This window comes from Lagopus leucura, unplaced genomic scaffold, assembly GCF_019238085.1.
Source record: "Lagopus leucura isolate 7727_CA_CO unplaced genomic scaffold, USGS_WTPT01 Super-Scaffold_100030, whole genome shotgun sequence".
Classification (NCBI taxonomy): domain Eukaryota; kingdom Metazoa; phylum Chordata; class Aves; order Galliformes; family Phasianidae; genus Lagopus; species Lagopus leucura.
In genome coordinates, this window is record NW_024962281.1 from 1,125,918 (window position 1) to 1,145,519 (window position 19,602).

Below are 19,602 nucleotides of genomic sequence, written 5' to 3' on the forward strand. Positions count from 1 at the left end.
GAAGAACACATGGAAGTGATGTTTTATTTGCTAATGGCAGTTCTTTCATTCAGCCCATGGTAGTCTTTGGTAAATAGATACAGCTGACATTTGGGTTTGCTTCCTTTCTCCTGCCTCTGTAAAAACCAATACTTTCAGTGATGCTTTTCTTTGAGTTTTGTGTCCTGGGTATTTTTGTGTCTTCCCAGACTGAAGGATGAATTTTCTTCACAGATACTTTAAAGCTGTGTGAAATAAGATGAGGAAATGATAGCTGGGCAAAGTGGCATTTAGTGTTAAACTTGATCAAAGATTGTAATAGAATTGTTGGTTACTTCTTTGTTAGAAGCAGACAGGTGTTACTGCTTTTTAAGTTAGTTGGCTTTTCAACATTGAAGAATTCAACAGGGAATTCAAACAGAGAAAACAAGGATTAATGAAAAAAAAATTAAAGATCAGAAACAGACTTTGAAAATAAATATCTTCCAATTTTCAGACAGGCAAATAGAGAAATAACTCAGTAGTACTGTTGGCCCTTATGGTGAGTTTCTGTCAACTGGAAGTTGGGCAGGTTATCTGCCATCTTTCTGAGCTGGTGTTGGTGTACACCAGTGCTGTGCTCATCATATTAAAAGGTTTTAGAACATGGGACTTAATGATGGGGGAATCTCTGTTCCTTACATGGCTCTTATGGGCATTATGGATATCTGTGGGCAGTCAGTGCATACCGGGAGCGACAGCTTTGCCCATGAACAGAGGTGGGGAAGGTGGAAAATGCCCATGTGATTTTTCGGTAATTAGAGATCAGAATAAGAAAAGGAGAAGTGCTGCTGAGGTACATCTTTTCTGCATGCCACAGGGTGTGAAATTACTGCTTAGAGAACAAAACCTGGGAATCAGAAACACTAGCAAAAAAAGGCTTGGATGTTAGCCATGATCTTAGCCTTGAAATTTAGATTAACTACAGTAGTTGTCAAGTCAATTAACTGAAAACGAAATTGTGACTTTAAAGCTGTGTTTTGCATTTGCATTTTCTTTAATGATTTTCACAGACCAGCAAAGAAGACAAATTATCAAGTCGCATTCAGAGCATGCTTGGTAATTATGATGAAATGGATGATCTTATAGGAGATAGATCGCTACCAAAGCTTGTTGGAATTCCCAAACCTACTGTACCATCAACAGCAGATGAAAAATCAAACCAAAGTTTCTTTGGTGATCAGAGACATAATACTAGTTCACATCAGAGTAGCAAATGGACTCCTGTAGGACCAGCACCCAGCACTTCCTCACAATCTCAGAAACGGTCCTCGGGTTTACAGAGCGGCCACAGCAGTCAGCGTGGCAGTGGCAATAACACTAGCAGCAGTGGCCAGAGGCACGACCGTGACTCGTACAGCAGCAGCAGCAGTCGCAAAAAAAGCCAGCATGGATCAGAACACTCCAAATCCCGTTCTTCCAGCCCTGGGAAACCACCTGCTGTTTCTTCGTTAAGCTCCAGCCATTCGCGATCTCATGGAAGCGATCATCACAGCAAAGAACATCAACGCTCAAAGTCTCCCCGGGATCCGGATGCCAACTGGGACTCTCCTTCACGAGTGCCCTCATTTTCAAGTGGGCAGCACTCTAACCAGTCTTTTCCGCCTTCGCTCATGTCCAAGTCCAGTTCAATGTTACAGAAACCCACTGCTTATGTAAGGCCAATGGATGGGCAGGAATCCATGGAACCAAAGTTATCCTCCGAACACTACAGTAGTCAGACTCACAGCAGCGGTGTGAACGAGCTGAAGCCTAGCAGCAAGGCACATCTGACCAAGCTGAAAATACCTTCTCAACCACTCGATGTAAGTTGTTATTTGCTGGGTTCTTGAATGTGAATCCCTTTGGGCTGGGATTTTCCAGCTTCTTTAAAATCCCAATGAACTTTGTTTACAGTAAATTTTATATTTTATTAAGTAAAGCATCTTAAACTTTCGCAGTGAAGACCTGTATTGTCACTGGGAAATGCACAAGTGCTTCTTCCATACAGATATTGTGATTTTTGTTAAGCAAAGCCCATGAGATGCACTGAGAAAGGCTAACTGAACCCAGACTGACAAGTTTTCCTAGAGTACTTTAAATTATAGTCAGAAGTTGGTAAAATAGTAGGATGCTCACAACTGTTTTGACAACCCGTATGCGTGTATTGTCTTTACGGTGGGCCATGTTCTCTTAGACAGGTGATGCTATCTCCCTGTCCCAGATCTTCATTTGAAGAATGTAATAATTTATAGATAGCTTTGCCTAAGCAAAATAAGCTAACCCCAAAGCATGCCAAACTGACAGAGGTTCAGACTTCTCCTCAGGTATGCTGAATACTGTTGGGCACTGACACTGACTATAGCTCGCATACAAAGAGAGTGCCTTACTTAATAACAAAATGTCATTGCGTCTTGCACTGTTTGAATTGTGGCTAGGAAGAGAAAACAAAAAAACATTTGTGCCTGGAATTTCAATAAAGAGCAAAATAAGATTGAGAAAACAGGTAAGGAGAGCTGGAAAGTGAATTATTTCCATATTCTTAAAGACTTCATGTGCTAATGGTGAGGCAGTAAAACGTGCAGTAACTTTGCTTCCTTTCTGTTTGTAGTGTCAGGGATGCAAAAGATTTATAGTTTCACAGTTATTGCTGTTTCTAGTTTCATGCTGTCATCTATGTTTTACTTCATAATGCAGTTTGCCTTATTGCATATTCGTGGTCATCCATTTGAGTTCAGCTGTTATACAGCCGTGTCTTCCCAGGGATGATTGAAAGCTATGATTTTTTTTCCCTCTCTCAGTTTTTAATATCCCTGACTGCTTAAGATCACTTTAACTGTCAAGTGAAAAGTAAGAGATTGTTGTGGCAGTTTCATAGGTCTGATGTATTTGCTTTTCATGACTGGTTGTGACTCATCCTGTAAAAATCTGAGTCTAGCTGATATTAAAATTAATGTTGCTGAAAAGAATTAACAAGATCTGTTTGTATTTCTGTAGAGTCTAGATGAATCATGATAAGGACCGAAGTTTATTTTTAACTGCTTCATACCCCTGGGATCTTTTAGAGAAAATCTGCTTTAGGAGACATTAATCTTGAGTTTTGATTTCTAGGCATCAGCATCTGGTGATGTGAGCTGCGTGGATGAAATTCTGAAAGTAAGTTCTCTGTGCTTTTGTTCATAACTCATTTGTTGAATACACAAACGTTGCTAAGGAGGTGGAAAGTACTCTGCACTGGATTAGTCCTTTCAAATTGGTTTGACTGCAAGTTGTTACAGGAGGACTCCTCAGTTAATCCTCTGAAGCAGGTAGACTGGGGAACACTGGAAGCAGAACTGTGCATGCTGGGCATGCTCATCTCCTGGAGATCCTCATTGAGTTGCTTTTCTTCTATCCCAACCCTCTGCTGTTTTCCCCAGAATTAACCATTTCTTCCACCAAACTAGAGTCCTTACATTCCAGTATAATTTAGGTTGTAATAATTTTTTTCTACCCAGCAGCAGACCCTTCTTTTCCACCTGTGTTATTTTCTCAAATCTTTTTATTCCTCGTGTGACCCCTGCTCTTATGTCTGGTATCACAAAGGTATCCTTGGATGCTCCACGAGCATTTGAGTAACTTACTTGCTCTGATCTTCAGTACTCCACAGTTATTGGAGATGCTCTGAGCGAACACAAGAGATTTCTTTCTGGCTTCAGGCTTTTGATTTTCACTTTTGTCTTCCAAATTTCTGTGCTTCCCTTTTCCAGGTTTCTTCTTTTTACCCTTTGTCTCACATTCACTCTTCACAGCCTGATGTGATCAGACTTCAGTTTCTGTTCAGGCAAACCAATTTCATTGATTTGTGCCTTTCTTGTTTTGTTGCTGTGTCTAATCTTTTTTCATGGGTAGAAATATTTTTGTGCAAAATCTCCATTATATGTTTGGGAAATTAAGATTTGAGTATAAAGTTTAGTGAATTATGAACAGTGAACTGAAAATTGAAAGGTAGTTACCATTGGAATCAGGGTTGTAACTTGAAATCTGTGCTTTGGCTTTGCTGATAGCTGGATTTTTGTTCTGGTTACAGGAGATGACCCATTCTTGGCCTCCTCCACTGACTGCTATTCATACACCATGCAAAACTGAACCATCAAAATTTCCTTTTCCAACAAAGGTCAGTGTTGTGGTCAAATACTGAATGCTGTTAAAAGATGAGCTCCTGTTATTGGTCAAGATTTTGGAACTCTTTTAAATTGAATTCTGTATAGTTCTGTGTTTGTTTCTGTACCTTGAATCTCTTTATCTTACTTCACAGCATTGCCATTCTTACAAAGAATGTCATTTTCGTTCCTCTGGTTTCCACACACAGAGTGGTTTGCAAAGATGATATGGGATAGCTTTCCTTCAAATATTAAAATTAGTTTCATAAATTTAAACCGTCTTTAAGGTAATTGTGAAGTTTTAAAATGCCATAGAGCTTTCTTCTCTGTTGGAGAAAACACTTTGCACTATTGTGTGCAGAAGCAAGCATTGCTTACCTCTATCTGGCAAGCAGTGGTAAATGCTAAGAAATGTAAATGTACTTTTCTGCTTAAACTGAACTTTCCTCATAATTTTGAGGTCCCTTAATAGTGCTATTAGATCTTAAATTTTTCAACTACGAAAAAAAAAGTTAAGTTTTCAAATCAGACACTTGCTAAAGGAATTCTGACATCACTTACCCTGAAAGATGCCTTCCTAGCACCCCATGTGCTTAGTAACTACTGAAGTGTTTAAGCTGTTGCTTTTTGCTGCTGTTGGCAGTCTGGGCCTATTTCCAGGAGACCTGCTGAGCTGACACCTCTGAGGAAGGGGCTCTCATTCTCAGCTCTCAGCTGCCTGCTCCCCCCCAGGGCTGGATCTTGCATTCTCAGCAGCAGTGCTTTCAGTCAGACTGGCATCAGTGATGGTTTGCCTTGAAATGCTGCTCTGTAATCTGAAGTATTTTGTAGGCTGATGAGTGTTCAGGGGAGACAGTTGTGGGTAGTGACTTGAGCAAGCACAGTTTGGTTTGAGGTAGCTGACTAATATATGAAATCATGTTTTGCTTCCTGTATCTACTGATTAACAGCAGTTGATTTAACTTGAGAATATAATTCTTCTCAAGACTCAACATATCTCCAAAATGGGTTGCTAGTGTGGCATGATGCCATCTTGCAGAAGTTATGATGGTTGCCTTTTGAAAGTTGCCTTCCTAACCATGAAGGTTCCACTTTTTCTGACCAGTCTGCTGATTTTAAACACCATTTAACTGCTCTATGTTTCCTGTTAGATCCAAATTGTTTCCCAAACCATTCAGTGAAGTATACTTCTTAAAAATTTTCTCCCCAAGATCTCTAATGAAATCTGTCAAAGCAGATTGTGCTGTTACACAAATGCTTTGACATCAACTTTCTAGTCTTCATACCATAAAGATGTTTTTGAATTTACTTTCCATTTGAAACCCCCCTCTAAACCCCAATATAAGCAGGTTGAATACTCTTTATAACAATCTAATTTGAAAAGAAAGGTGTTCTGTAATTTTGATTGGTTGGCCATAAGTAAATGTTCTCATGAGTCCTTTGTAACAGTTTCCTCAGGGTGGGAGAAGTGCTGAAGCTGGGTGATTTACCCAGGAGAGCAGTGGGTGAATGCAGCTTTCCAAAAGGCTCCAACTGCAGCTCGTGGTTGTTTTTTGGCCAAAGGTTCCAGGCTGTGTTGTAAGTGCACATCCACCAAACTCCCACAGACTGATGGGAGGTTAAATGCTTCTGTTACTGCCACTCCTGAACAGCCCAGAGCTACGGGCAGCTCTGATGTCAGCAGCCTCTGTTGCCAGCGCTCTTCTCTCGGTGCCTGTTTGACTTGGGGAGGGAAAGAAGGTGTGCAGAAATACAGAAGCCTCTGTGCTGCAGAGAGGAACGACGTGAGATTGCACAGCCTTGTTGACGTCTGAACACAAAAGGAGGCTGTGTTTTTCCCTTTGAATCTGTCGACCTGGATTGTGTTTCTTCGCTAAGTTTGCAAAAAATTCCATTTATGGCTGCTCTGCGTCTTTCGACTTTTTGCCAGCTTTTTTATTTTGTGGCTGCACATCTTAGCCATGGAACTTTGTCAAATTCTCTATTTCCAAAGCCTGTAATTTCCTCTGCCTTCTCCCCTCTGTCATTCTTGGCACTGGGATTTCTCAGAAATTCCAGCAAGTTAGTGAGCCATTCTACAGCCCAGACCCGGAACAGAACACAGAGAGCTGAACACAGCACTGGTTTACTTTAATCAAGCCACACTGTTCTAGAAAATCTCTTTCTCTTTAATATTCTATTTATTTACAGGTTAGAATGCTGCAGCATTTCACAGCATTCCTTTTGTGTGCACAAGTCTGGTACGCTTTGCCTGCACGTAGAAAATTAGGCTCATTTTGGTGGACGGGTGGATTTTATATGTAAGATTGCTGGCATCAGATCCTTTTCCCTGTGTGCAGAGTATTTGCAGGGACCCAACATCCTGGCTGGGGCCTGTCTGCATTACTATAAATATATCCTGTAATTATCAGGAAGTCTTTGAATCAGAAGATAAAACTTTGTGAAAATAGGTCGTGAAAAGTTTTATGAGTGCTGTGAAAAACAGATTCCTGACTCTTGATAAAAATGTTATCTCATGACCTAACACTATAATTTTATCCTACGTAAGTCTTTTCAAAGCTATGGGCTCACAGTCAAAAACTCCAGAGCAGGAGGACTGGCGTGTTTGTAAAACACATCCAGAAGTGCAGCTGTTTCTTGGTGGGTGGAAGCTTTCCATCGGGAAGCAGGCAGGTGACATCACTGCCAGCTGTTGTGGCTGCGTACCTGAGCTGGGAGCTGCAGACATCTCTGCAGAGGTGCGCTGTGTCTCCAGGTTTGCTCGTTCTGTGCCCTGTGCTGAAGTAGCTGTGAAGGCAGTGGTCGGTTGTGTTGATGCCTTGCAATCCAGAACTTTCTTCTGAGAAGCAGAAGTGAGGTCTGACCCGGTTGTCAGGCGTTAAATGGAGATGGGTCCTGTTCACCACAGCCTGCGCTACAGCCAAACCAAAAGTGTACAGATAAGCATTATGTACCTAACTGCCATTCTCATCCCACCACCATTTTGTGGCAGAGTACAAGCAATGATTTTGTTACCTGGTGAAGTGTCTCCCACCAACTGCAGCAGCCTGCTGTGCTTTTGTGAAAAGCATGGCCTTCCTTTAAAATGTTCTTGATTTCTTCTTCCTCAAGAAATTGGACTTGAAAAAGCACATATTTCTGTTTGTTTCTATATTAATCCGTGAGTTTCTGAAAGACATATTTATTCAAAGACAAAATAGATGACGAGTTATTTGGAAGAAGTTGCACATTTAAACATAACACCTCGTTAAAGTGCTCTTAACTGGAATAAAGCCTTAGAAATAGGAGGCTGGCGGAGGTGAGCACTGAGGCAGACACTTTCTGCAGAATTTATGCTATGTATGCTGGTGAGAACAGTGCCAGTTACTCATCCTGTGCTCAGCACAGTACAGTTGTGCTGCGTGTGGGGCATTTTGATTACTATAGGGTCTTTTTTTACTTATGTTTTATCAGTCTTATCTACTTGTCTAAGTTGACAAGAAAAAGGAAACTGAGGAATCATGCTTGCACTCATTGAACCTATGTGTAAGATAAGAATCAGTTTGTATTCTGAAGAGAGCATGGCTTTTGCTTTCTGTTGAAGTAAGACTTTTCTACAACTTGATCTTGACTTTGCAGTTTAAACATAGGTTAATGTCTCTTCTTTCAATTAGTAAAATGAGGGGCATTTGAAACATCTTAAAGTTCTCTAAAAGGTTTTGTTTTTTGAGAAAATTGCATTCTTTCTCTGTACCACTGACAAAATGCTCATTCAGGTCATTATTTCAACTGCTGCCACTTTTGAAATAAAAATGTTAAAGGAAGTTAGATATATGTAGGTATGCCTTGCCGTGTGGAGCTTTTGTGTGTTTATAAAGTTACACTTGGAAATGGCATACGTAACTGCATCGCATCACTGGGCTGCCTGTTCCAGAAGTCTGCTGTGCAGCTGCGCCCCAAACCCCTGCAATGCACTGTCACCATCAGCTTGGTGAACTGACTCAAATATTCTCAGCTTTTATGCATAAGGTCAGCATTTGTCCTCATTTTAAAAGGAGGTCAGGAAGGTCCTATTTTAAAATGGCACACTAGCTTAGAAGTAGGTTTTTGATACCCTCTGTGTATTTGTTTATTAAAAAAAAATGTTTAATGTTTCAGTGTTTGATAATGCAATGTGTTCCAGGAGGCAGAATTGGGTTTTGTGGAACAGGAATACCAAAGATCGAGCCAGCGCTAGAATTGGCAGGGCTTTATCTTTCAAGGCTAGATTCATAGACAGTAAATCCATTATACGTCCAGGCAGGTATTTATCAATGTCTATTGGCTTTTGTACAGCCGGGTTGCCCAGTTACATGAGGATTTGGCCGTTCACCAAAGACACAGGGGTGAAGGTGAGAAAGAGAAGATAGGGCTTGCAGAAGTTACGCAGTGTTTCTGGAGTTTCAGGTATGGTGTTTGACAACTGCACGTGGCCCGTCTTCAAAGCAAGCAGGCAGGTACAGATGGCTCAGTGGGACACATGAGCTAAGGATGAGGAATCTCAGGTGCTCTTCCCATGTGCTTGCTGCTCTGCCACAGCTGGTGAAGGCAGCTGGGGCCCAGATAAAGGCTCTGTGTTTCTGGTTGGTTGTTACTGCTGGGTTTTGTTTTCAGCATGTTGGTTTTTCTTTGGGAGTAGGTGTTGGTTTTGTATTGTTGTTTTTTATAAAGGATGGGTGCCATTTCAGAACAATAGCTGGATTATGGCATGATTTTTGATATGTTAAAATTCCCTTTGAAAAAACTCCTGTGATCTTTTATTCCCTTAGGAGTCTCAACAGTCCAGTTTTGGCACTGGAGAACAGAGTAAGTACATTAAACTTCCTTTCCTATGTGCTGTGTTTTTGTTACGATTGAGTATTCTTAGCACCCCTTAAGAGGTCAGGCTTTTAGAGAATGAGACTCTCCAGGCTGGAAAAGGAATGGACCGTATGTGAAGATTGTCTGTACTTTCTCAAGACCTACAAAACAAGCACTTGATTTTATTTGTGGCTTCTTGTTGAGAACTGCAAAGTTAATTACTACTGTGTAACTCCCTCATAACTTCTGAAAAAGGGAAAAAAAAAAAAGTATTGAATCTTTAAATTGTTGTTATTTTTTGAGAATAAGCTTCCTTGGTTGATTCGATTGAAAATAGCAGAGTGTGAAAACAGAACACCCACAGAGAAAACCCCTGGGCACATTGGAAAGCAACAGAGTGCATGTGTTTATATTTTAATAGAAAAATCACGATGCATTTTCTCCTTTTTCTTGTCCACTTTCACTTTGTGGATGTAAAAATCAAAGAAAACTGATCAAGGACTCAAGTTGGGTTGCTAACGTTCTTGAGTGCATTATCCCAGAATGTATTTCCAAATGTTAGACAAATAGGCCTTTTATTCCTATTTGACTGGATCTTCATTTTGAATATTACTGAAATGAAGCATTTTACCAGGTAACATATCTGGCAAAACTGAGTTAGATTTGTGCTGCTGCCTTCCAGCAGCCCTACCGGTCCCTGTCAAAGTGATTGAACAGATTAAATAGTAAAAGCGGAATGGTTTATTCTTAGGTATTCACAAGCAGCTTAATCTAAACACCTAATACACTGGGGAATTAGGAAAACAAATTAAGACTTAATTCCATGAAGCTAGCCAATAGAATTAAATTCTGGAAACAACTGGCCTTTAGGTATGTAATCAGAGAGGTGGTGTAGATAAAAGCACAGAGCCATTTCTCAGCTCCTCTTTCAATTTTCTGTGAGGCTTCTAACAACCTCAAGTCTTGTTCTGTTGCACTATGCTTATTAGTAATATACTAGAACTAAAGAATGGGGAAGGAAAAACAAGACAAACTGAGAAGCAGGTTGTCTCAATCTGTGTTCTGACTGTAGGATTTGGTTTATGAGTTTGCTTTTCGGATTTAAAGACTTCTCATTCACTAAAAAGCTGGGTAGGAATGCTGAAACAGATAGAAAAGTTGATAGGCTGATTGATCTCCTGTCCTCAGCACGCAGAAGGTAACAGAATAATTTTCATGGAATGGTTTGGGTTCTATGGGACCTAAGATCCCATCCAGTTCCAAGCCTCCCACCAGACCAGGCTGCCCAAGCCCCATCCAGCCCAGCCTCAGGCACCTCCAGGGATGGGGCACCCACAGCTCTCTGGCAGCAGTGCCGGGGCCTCCCCATGCTCTGACTAAGGAATTTCCTCCTAATATCTGATCTAGACCTCTTCTACTTTAGGAGAGTCGCTTCTATCCTACCTCGATAGAAGCAGAACAGTTTTTCACACCTTCAGAAACAAATTAAGCACATGTTGGCTTAGACAGCAATGATTTTAAAAAAGCCTTCTAGATTTTCTTGATTGAAGTGGTTGTTTCTCTTGGCATTCTGTCTCTGCTCTGCTCACTTGGTCCATCTGTGAGCGGCTGCACCTGACATCAGCTGGTCCCTCTTTCTCCTGTTCACTCGGCCATTCTTGAGTTTGTTTAGCTGAGCCTGTTTACTTCTGGCTGCTTTGGGGTGACCGTTTTGCTGTCTGAGTTTGAGTGTACAGCTTTTTTTTCTTTTTCCTTCTAGAACGATATAATCCTTCATCAAAAACATCCAATGGCCATCAATCCAAATCGTAAGTAGCAGTTGAGAAAACGTTTCTCAAATAATAGTCAAATTTAAATGTAACTGTTTGTTTATCAGAACGTGTCAGTTCTTGCACTCTCTTTGTCATGCTTGCACTTAACTGGCAGGGGAAAACAAAAGCTGTTTTCAAGCCATTTTCAGGGACAATAGTGCAAATGTGGTGCGTTGGTGTGAGTAACAAACGCACTGTGCCTTCCTTCCATTTCCCTGCCCTCTTGTCAGCCATAGGATGCTGAGCAGGACTTTGGCCTTAGGAACTGGCTTGTGAACTGGAAAGGTATCAGCATGTAAGAATGGGCAGGATGGGGCAGGATTTACCAAACACGTGCACTGCTAAGCTGTCAGTTGGAAGCAGCTTGTTGCAGTTGCACAAATAGGATGAGGAACTGTTCTGTTATTAGAGAAGACGGTAAATTAAGTTTGGGCTCCAGTTAAATTTGTACTACTCATTCACTGAGTGACTGACAGGCATTTTTATTAGTTGAGTACACAGACCTAACATTATGCTTCATTAATCATACATCAGAAAGAAAAAATAAAAAGCAGCAGGAAGATTCTAACTGTAGTCTGCCTTATTCATACCTGAAAATTGATTATATGCTGTTTAAATACAACTTCCAAACAAAAATGTCCACAGCAGCTGATGGAATGTTTATTGAAAGCAATTGTGGATTCTGGAGGTCTGGTATTCTAAGTTAATACTTGCTGTGATGCAGTTGCAAAATGAAGTCTATCTTTTCTGCTTGTCTGTGTACATTTTTCAGTATTAATAAGATTAAAAAACATGTGATATATGAGAAGGAAATGGAAAATAATTGAGGACTAGTTTGTTTATTTATTTATTATAGACGTAGTCAGTTTCCTGAAAACACGAGGTTTCAGATGTTTATACACGGCCCCTTCAATAAGAGGTAGCAATAGGAGTTCATCATTTGGCTTTGCTTTTGTTATAGCTGTGTAATCCTCTATGAAAGAGCTGTGCTGGTTCCAGAACGAGAGGATGCAGGAGGATGCAAGAATTAGAGTTAGCACTGAACGTTAGTTGAAGTGAGGTGCATGGGAAGAGGGATGAGAAGATGTTTGCTGTGCCAATAGAATTTCTGATAAATTGACTGTGCTCCGTTCAAAAAGCATTGAAAGTGAGATAAATGCATCTTTTGATAAGGGTAGCAGCAGAAAATAGATATGGAGCTAGATTCTTGAGGTTGGTGTTTCTTTTCAGACTATAAGAGCAGCTGTACTGTGAAAGTGGGAACTATTCTAATCCTTTCTTATCTTCTTTCTCCAGATGCGAATCGAACCAGACAGAGTAAGATGTTTTATTTTTGTAATAAAGATGTTTTTAAATAAGCACAAATACCCCACTATGTTTTCACTGTGTTCCTGTACTTCAGTATCACGAAATAGCATGTGTATGGATGGCTAGGATAAATAAGAGTAATTATACCAAAATTGACCTTGTAGAACTGTTGGGTTTTTGCCACTAGGCAGGAAGCAGTCACAAGTCTTACATTTCTTAATTCAATGTGAAACAGTATTCTTGGCCGTTGTGTACACAGACGTTTTAGCTCCTCCTGCATTAGTAAAATGTGTCAGAATTCCTTTCTAAACTTAAAAGAATGAACAAAGGAATCAAAGCACTACAGTCCATAGTTTTTTTTAAAGAATGACTTAATTTGCCATTCTCAAACGTTAAATGTTTTAAATGGTAACTTGTGGATTTCACCCACACACCCAGCTCTGTAGTGTAAACAGTAACTTGTTGGAATATAGAAGAATGCTTTGAATGTAATTAAGGTACATGGAAAAACTTGTCTCACTTTCTCCCTTTTACTTACTTAGTATGTTGAAAGATGACTTAAAACTTAGCAGTAGTGAAGACAGCGATGGAGAGCAGGTATGTTCATGAGAGACCCAAGTTCCACGAAAATATACTAAGTGCATTGACAGTTTGTTACTTCAGCAGTGTTCAGTAATCCAACAGCAAACCTAGCAGCTTAAGAGGAGGATTTGCAATTGAGATACAAAAAACAGTTAGCAAGTTTTCAAACAAACTTCACGTATTCTAAAATGCAAATCTGGGGAAAGTCATCTGTTTTGTGAGAGCAGTGCATTTGTACCTGCAGAGTCAGGCTTTGATTTCAGATGGGCTTTCTCTGAATGCAAAGTGGAAAAACAGAGTCCCTTCCAAACACACACATGATGGGCTGCCATTTAGAGAGCCCCTCGTGTTCTGCTGTGCTGGCTAAAGAGTGCGTGGCACGCATGGTTCCATGCAGCAACCGGCTGGGGTGAGAGCTGCTGTGTGTGCCTCTTACTCCCAGGTTGTATCAGTAACCATGAGTCTAGAAGCTCCTTTATTTTTGTCATCTCTTTTTTCCTCTTTGTTGGTATTAATTTTGTGCAACTCCAGCCAGAGGCATTCAGCGTGCTGAATAAAACACACCTGTTGAATTTATGCTATCCAGCAGGAGTCCACACTACTTTTTTTTGCTGTTCTCAGTTCTGCTGTTTGGTATTTTTTCACATGGAAAACTTGAAGGTAGTGAGTTTAGTTGGTTAACTACTAGGACATGGGACATTTCTGGAACAGCATGCTAAGAATTTGTATCATCTGGCTCTAAAACATGATATGGGGGAGTGGAGAAAATAGGAAATCTCAGAACTACTGTCAGAATAGAGAGGGTTCTGAGATGAGACATTTGTGGTAAAAGCTTGGATAAAAGAACTTTGATTTATTTTTCCTTCTATACAAGGAAAAGGCAGGCAAATTTAAACTTCTGTGTTTCTGAATACTGAAACGCTCTGAACACTCTTCAGGCTAAATATTAAAAATCTTTAAGACTTTAAATCAACACTTTGCAGCATAATTGCATATGTGCAACTCTGAAATAGCTTCCAGAAGCCTCACGCTGTTTTTAATTGCAGGACTGTGATAAGACAGTGCCAAGGAGCACACCTGGAAGGTAGGCATTCCTTTGCTTTCTGTGCTGCAATCCACCAGTAGTGATGTTTGGTCCAGTCAGCACTCCTGGCTTGATCTCGTTTCTAAAATCAGTGTCTGTTGTTTGTCTTTGATTAGAACAGAGGGTGATTAGAGTTTAATCAGTGGCTAAATGACACATATCCTGCAAACTGACAACATTGTGAAGGGGGAGGGGAACAAGGTGCTCAGCTGCATTGAATTCTTTAGCAAATATTAGTTAAAAATTACATTCTATTCTTCCTAATGGAAGAACTTCCAGGATGCCTTTGTGCACTGAGTAACGTTGGTTTATTTTTCTTCCCTTTTGTTTTCAGTAGTTCTGAACCTTCACAGCATAACAGTGAAGGAGCAGATAATTCAAGAGATGACTCGAGCAGCCATAGTGGATCTGAAAGCAGTTCAGGATCTGACTCTGAAAGTGAAAGCAGTTCCAGTGATAGTGAAGCTAATGAACCGTCACAGAGTGCATCCCCTGAGGTAGGATTTGTCACACGTTTGGGCATTGATCCTGAGTTTTGAAAGCAAAAAAAAAAAAAAGAACATGTTCTCAGTCTCTATTTTTAACAAGAACTTCATCTGTCAAGTGTAGAATTATCTGCATTCGTTCAATACTCTTTTGCTAAAGTACCTGCAATTGGATATGACAGTGATGTTTTTTATGAGCACGCATTCGTTACTTGAGGTGATTTTGAGCGTAGTTATCTCTTGGAGTGCAGAAGTAAGATATGGGAACAGCAGCTTAAAAACCAGTAGCTTTAAGTCTGGAAAGCCGTGGCAGCAAGTGCTTCCTGTGGGTTGCAGCTCCTCTGGTTGAAGGAAGAGGGAGACCTGCTATTTGTAATTATATGCATTTTTCATTAGTTAATGACCTCAGGTGCACCTCTTGCTTTGGCTTGCAGCGTAGTACAGCTGCAGAAAAGATGGAAGCCATGTGAAACACTGCATCTAACAGAGCTTTTTTAAAATTTGTTTTTAGCCAGAGCCACCGCCAACAAACAAGTGGCAGCTGGATAACTGGTTGAACAAAGTTAATTCACATAAAGTGTCACCAGCTTCTTCCGTGGACAGCAATATCCCATCCTCACAAGGCTACAAAAAAGAGGGACGGGATCAGGGAGCAGGAAGTGGGTATGCTGATCAAAGTGGATCCAAGGACTCGATTTCTTCAACGCCAGGGCGAGATTCCAAACCCACCCAGAAGGGCTCAGAGAGCAGTCGTGGCAGGCAGAAATCACCTGCCCAGAGTGACAGCTCAACACAGAGGAGGACTGTGGGTAAAAAGCAGCCCAAGAAAGCAGAAAAGACATCTGTTGAAGAGCCTAGAGGAGGTCTTAAAATAGAAAGTGAAACCCCTGTAGACATGGCAACAAACATACCTTCGAACAGGCATAAGGCAGCCACTAAAGGTTCCAGAAAGCCTAATATAAAGAAAGAGCCCAAATCTTCCCCTCGGCCTACAGCAGAGAAAAAGAAATACAAGGCTTCAAGCAAATCTGCCCAGAAATCCAGGGAATTCATAGAAACAGATACCTCATCCTCTGATTCAGATGAAAATGAAAGCCTGCCTCCTTCATCACAAACACCCAAATACTCCGAGAGCAATAGGACTCCTGTTAAATCTTCCATGGAGGAGGATGACAGCTTTTTTCGGCAAAGAATGTTCTCTCCTATGGAAGAGAAAGAGCTTCTTTCACCACTCAGCGATCCTGATGAAAGGTACCCACTTATTGTGAAGATTGACCTGAGCCTCTTATCAAGAATACCAGGGAAGCCTTACAAGGATGCTGATGTGCCCAAAGTGGAAAAGAAAAATGTGCCAGAGAAGCATGCAAGAGAATGCCAGAAGCAGCCTTCAGACAAAGGTTCTACGAAAGGCAAAAGGAAACATAAACAGGTAATAATACTGTAAATAAAATTTTGCCTGTTATCTTAGCCTTCTAGTGTCTCATTACAGGGGTTAAGCATATGGCCCAGTAACCTATGTCATACCTCACTGTAGTGGCTCGGTAATTTAGGAGATGAGGAGATTTAGTCCCCTGTCACGGACGTAGATTGATCTAGTCAACTCTGTGACAGTCTACCTATTCTGTGTAGAAAAAATGGATAATTCCTGTGCCATTATAATAGGGAATATTGGAGTTTTCGTTTGGAGTGATGTGTGAAAGGCAGCAGGTTGTGCCTTCAGGTGTGTTGGCACTGTAGCTTCAGTTCCTGAAGGTAGAACAGACTGTGTACCCTGTAAACCCTTTGACTTCAGGATTGGGTTTATGTAAAAATCTGGTCTTCAGCATTTCTGGGAGACTTAAAGACCATTAAGGTTTCTAGCATTCATAAGATACCTGTGTTTGACTCCCCAGCATAAAATCTGATCTTGTACCAAAACCTTTGGCGGATTTTCCTGGTATTTTATAGCGATGTGCTTGTTATCAAACAACTTGAGACTGCCACTTTTCAGATATTTGATACAAGCTGGATGCTCAAGGGAATGTTTTTGTGGCCTGTGTGAATCTTATTCACTGCAAGATGCCCGCTGAATTAAATCTGTTAAATATGAAAAATTACTGTATCTGTGAAGCTTTAAATGTAGACAGTTATTTGGATGTGTTTCTTGTTTGCTATTCAGAATGAGGATGAAAACAGAGCCAGTGAAAGCAAGAAAACGAAACTGGAAGAAAAAGCTCCGTCAGGACACAAGACTTCTAGCAGTAGGGAGTGAGTATCTTGCCTGTCTCTGCAGCTGTGAAGGCTCAGGGTGATCAAAGGGAAGACTGATGTCCATCTCCACCTCTTCCTTACCTTCTTCCCCTCCCTCCTCAACAAAATGTCTCCTTATTATTAATCAGTGGGTAACATTTGGTGGCTTCTATTTCTTCAGACTGATTTTTTTGAAGTTTCCATTAGTTGTTGGTGGAAATTCATTTCCGTAACCAAAAACATTGACCAAATAAACCCTACCATGAAGGGTTCACCTTTGATATATTATTTCAGATCAAACAACTGACAGCTGGTGTAATTACACCATGGAAAAAAAATTCTCTACAGTGAATATTTGTTGAATTACTAATGTGTGAGAAGCTGCAGCTTCTGGCTGCAGATGCCAGAAGTTTCTCTGAGTTAAATGCTTTCTTTGTATTTGTTAGGAAATGTAGAAAAAATGGATGCTCGTCTGTCGTGTTTTTTTCCTTTACTCCTAATATTTTTTTGGTTGCTAGTGTGATTATCTGAAAGGCACTTGGTTAAATGCGACAGCGTGGTTTTTAAAAACTGTGTATAAATAGTTATTTCATGAGCTGTTCTGTGTGAAAAGGGGAGCCAGAATTAGCAACTGGAGTCCTCAGCAATCAAGGTAAGACTGTACCAAAGGCTATAATGGCTTCTAGAGAGCAGTTATCTGGGCCATCTTTTTTCTGAGCTGTCAGGCTGACTCGTCTGCAATAGACAGACTGGCGCTAACGCTGGCAGTCGTTTCTGACATTACAAGTGTTGGGGTGTTTTTAAGAACTGTTGAGGGATGTGGTTTTATGGTTCCAACTTGCCTTCTGCGTTTTCAGGTCAGAACAGATAAAATGGTGAAAACTAGTTCAATCAGGCTGCATAACGTTTCGTTACTGTGGAGATTATTCTCTTCCTCTGAATCTGTCTTGTTATGGTCAACATTAAAAATCTTGGTGGGTTTTTTTTGGGGGGGGAAGGGTGAATGCTTAAATGGAGAAGGGTGTGAGTCTGATTTAAAAGAAAAAAAAGCGATATTGGATTTTTTGTTTATTTCTATTTTGAAAAATAAAAATCAAAACTGAACGTATTCATTTTGTCCAGGTCTTTAAAACCAAGTGCTGTTAAAGAGAAGGATTTACTGCCATCTCCTGCTGCCTCAGTCCTTCAGAAGGATTCCAAACAAGAGCACGGGTCCCGGAAGAGGACGGTCAGTCAGTCATCGTCCTTGAAGTCCAGCAGCAATGTTAGTAAGGACAGCAGCAGTGGCAGTAAAAGCAGCTCATCTTCTAAACAGAAGAAGATGGAGGGAAAAGGTTCTGGCAGTGCTAAAGAAACAAAGGTAAAGGGCCTGTTCTGTGAATGCCTTGAACTTATTTCTTGGCTTTGCAGTTTGTGCGCAGTGTCATCTAAATAATTTGCAGTTGAAGATGAAATGTAATTAGTTTCAGATTTGCCTTGTTTCATGCCATGGTGCTTAAGACTCTAAATTGGAAAAAAAAACTTGGGAGAGATTGTCAAATACTAATGTTTATTCCTACCAAGTATTTGTGTTAATTACTAAAGTGAATTTAGTCATCTTTTGATGACAGATGCTGCTTATTTGCTGTTTAATTTGTTAACGAGAAATATCACTACAAATCTGTTTACCCAGAATGAACAATGAGGTTACTCCTATGTTGCTGGAGCAAGTACAGGTCTTGTCCTCATTTTAAGGAGAACAGGAGCTGAGCCTCTGCACAGTGCTGAGATGCAAAGCTGTGGCTCTTATTTTTCATCCTAGGATTCTAGAAAGGTTCAGCTGATTGCAGCTCAGGAAGGCACAGGGCTCTCTGTAGTTAGAGTAGAGAAAACTGTTGAAAAGGTGATGCAGAAAATATTTTTGAAGCAACTTGGATTAAGAACATGTTTAGTTGGTGGGTTTCAAAAATATTATAAGATGAAGAGACTGTAAGGTCATGAAATGTAACGTGCTTTTTCATTAGTATATAAACGTGCCTTACTGGACAGAATTTAACTTGTGAGGACATCTGGGTATCTGTGTAGAGCAGTTTCTGTTGTATAGCCAGATTTGAGTGTAATATGTTGAAGTTGGAGGGCTTTCACCCTTATCTTTGGGATTCCAAATGTACCATTTGTCTTTGAGTGCTATAAAGTGTTCAGGAAGGATAATTGATCTGGGGAGGAGTAAAGCAGCAAATGGCCATTAGCAATGGCAGAAAGTAGCTTAGTCATCAGGGTGGAGTTCATGCAATATTCAAACTGGGAGACCTGGATTAATTTACGTGCCATTACTGTGAGATTTTAGAAACCTGGGAAGGTTGTGTGCATCGGTGTCTACACCTACAGGAAGCCTGTAGATAGCAGGTCTGCAGCATAGACTGCTGCTCTGGTCTTTCCTTATTCATCAGCACAGAACTGTCCCTAAACCAGCTGTTAACTTGTTTAATGTTTATCTTTTCATACTTTGAATATGCTTAGTCATGTCTTTTTTTAAAGTAATGTATTCTTCCTGTATTTCCCTGTGTGTTTTGGTGTGTTTTATGTTGCACTGGTAGAGAGGGCATTGCTGTGCAAGTGTAACGCCTTGCAACTTCGAGATCCTTCTGATTAGCAAGGATCTGATGAAGGCAGGTTATGAAATACTCTGTGTAGTTGGCCTTTGGTCATGATAATCCAAAGGGCTGAAAGCACACTGAAGCTGGGAAGCTGCTTTATGGTGTTTAAGGACAGATTGATGTAGAATTCACAGGATGTTTTAGTGTCCCTTCTTTAGCCTGAAGTATCACATTGAGCCATGTAAAATTAAGGGGAGCAAGGACAGCATGCTGTGAGGACAGCTGTTATTTCTCCTGAAGATGATGTTTCTGAAATACTAATCTTTTCAGGCCAGAGACATTCAGCAGTTCAGTGTTGAAAGACATGAGAAGTAATAAGAGTATATATAACCTCTTTGTTCAGAGTGGAAAATCAAGATTTAGCAGTATGGGAGATCTCCCAGTGTAGTAGGACTCAGCTTAATTATAGCCTCTGTGTCTTCCCTGTGCCAGCATGAGATGAAAGCCTCAGGGAAGCTGTGTTATTATATGGTGAATGGCAGCTAAAGCAGCTACAAAACTGACCTTATA

At 40.6% G+C, this 19,602-nt stretch overlaps 1 protein-coding gene across 6 annotated transcripts in view; it reads left to right on the forward strand.

Annotated features, from left to right (window-relative positions):
* Positions 1-19,602, forward strand: part of AFF4 (AF4/FMR2 family member 4) — a 49,098-nt gene that overhangs the window by 18,513 nt on the left and 10,983 nt on the right. For 5 of the 6 annotated variants that reach the window (XM_042881437.1, XM_042881435.1, XM_042881434.1 and 2 more), the window contains 12 exons: positions 1,032-1,823; positions 3,109-3,153; positions 4,067-4,153; positions 8,927-8,963; positions 10,717-10,765; positions 12,065-12,085; positions 12,619-12,673; positions 13,705-13,742; positions 14,077-14,239; positions 14,739-15,656; positions 16,386-16,474; positions 17,579-17,816. In XM_042881437.1, coding sequence (XP_042737371.1) covers positions 1,032-1,823; positions 3,109-3,153; positions 4,067-4,153; positions 8,927-8,963; positions 10,717-10,765; positions 12,065-12,085; positions 12,619-12,673; positions 13,705-13,742; positions 14,077-14,239; positions 14,739-15,656; positions 16,386-16,474; positions 17,579-17,816 — 2,532 coding nt within the window. The remainder of the gene's footprint in view (positions 1-1,031; positions 1,824-3,108; positions 3,154-4,066; positions 4,154-8,926; positions 8,964-10,716; positions 10,766-12,064; positions 12,086-12,618; positions 12,674-13,704; positions 13,743-14,076; positions 14,240-14,738; positions 15,657-16,385; positions 16,475-17,578; positions 17,817-19,602) is intronic. The other variant, XM_042881436.1, reaches the window with a different exon arrangement.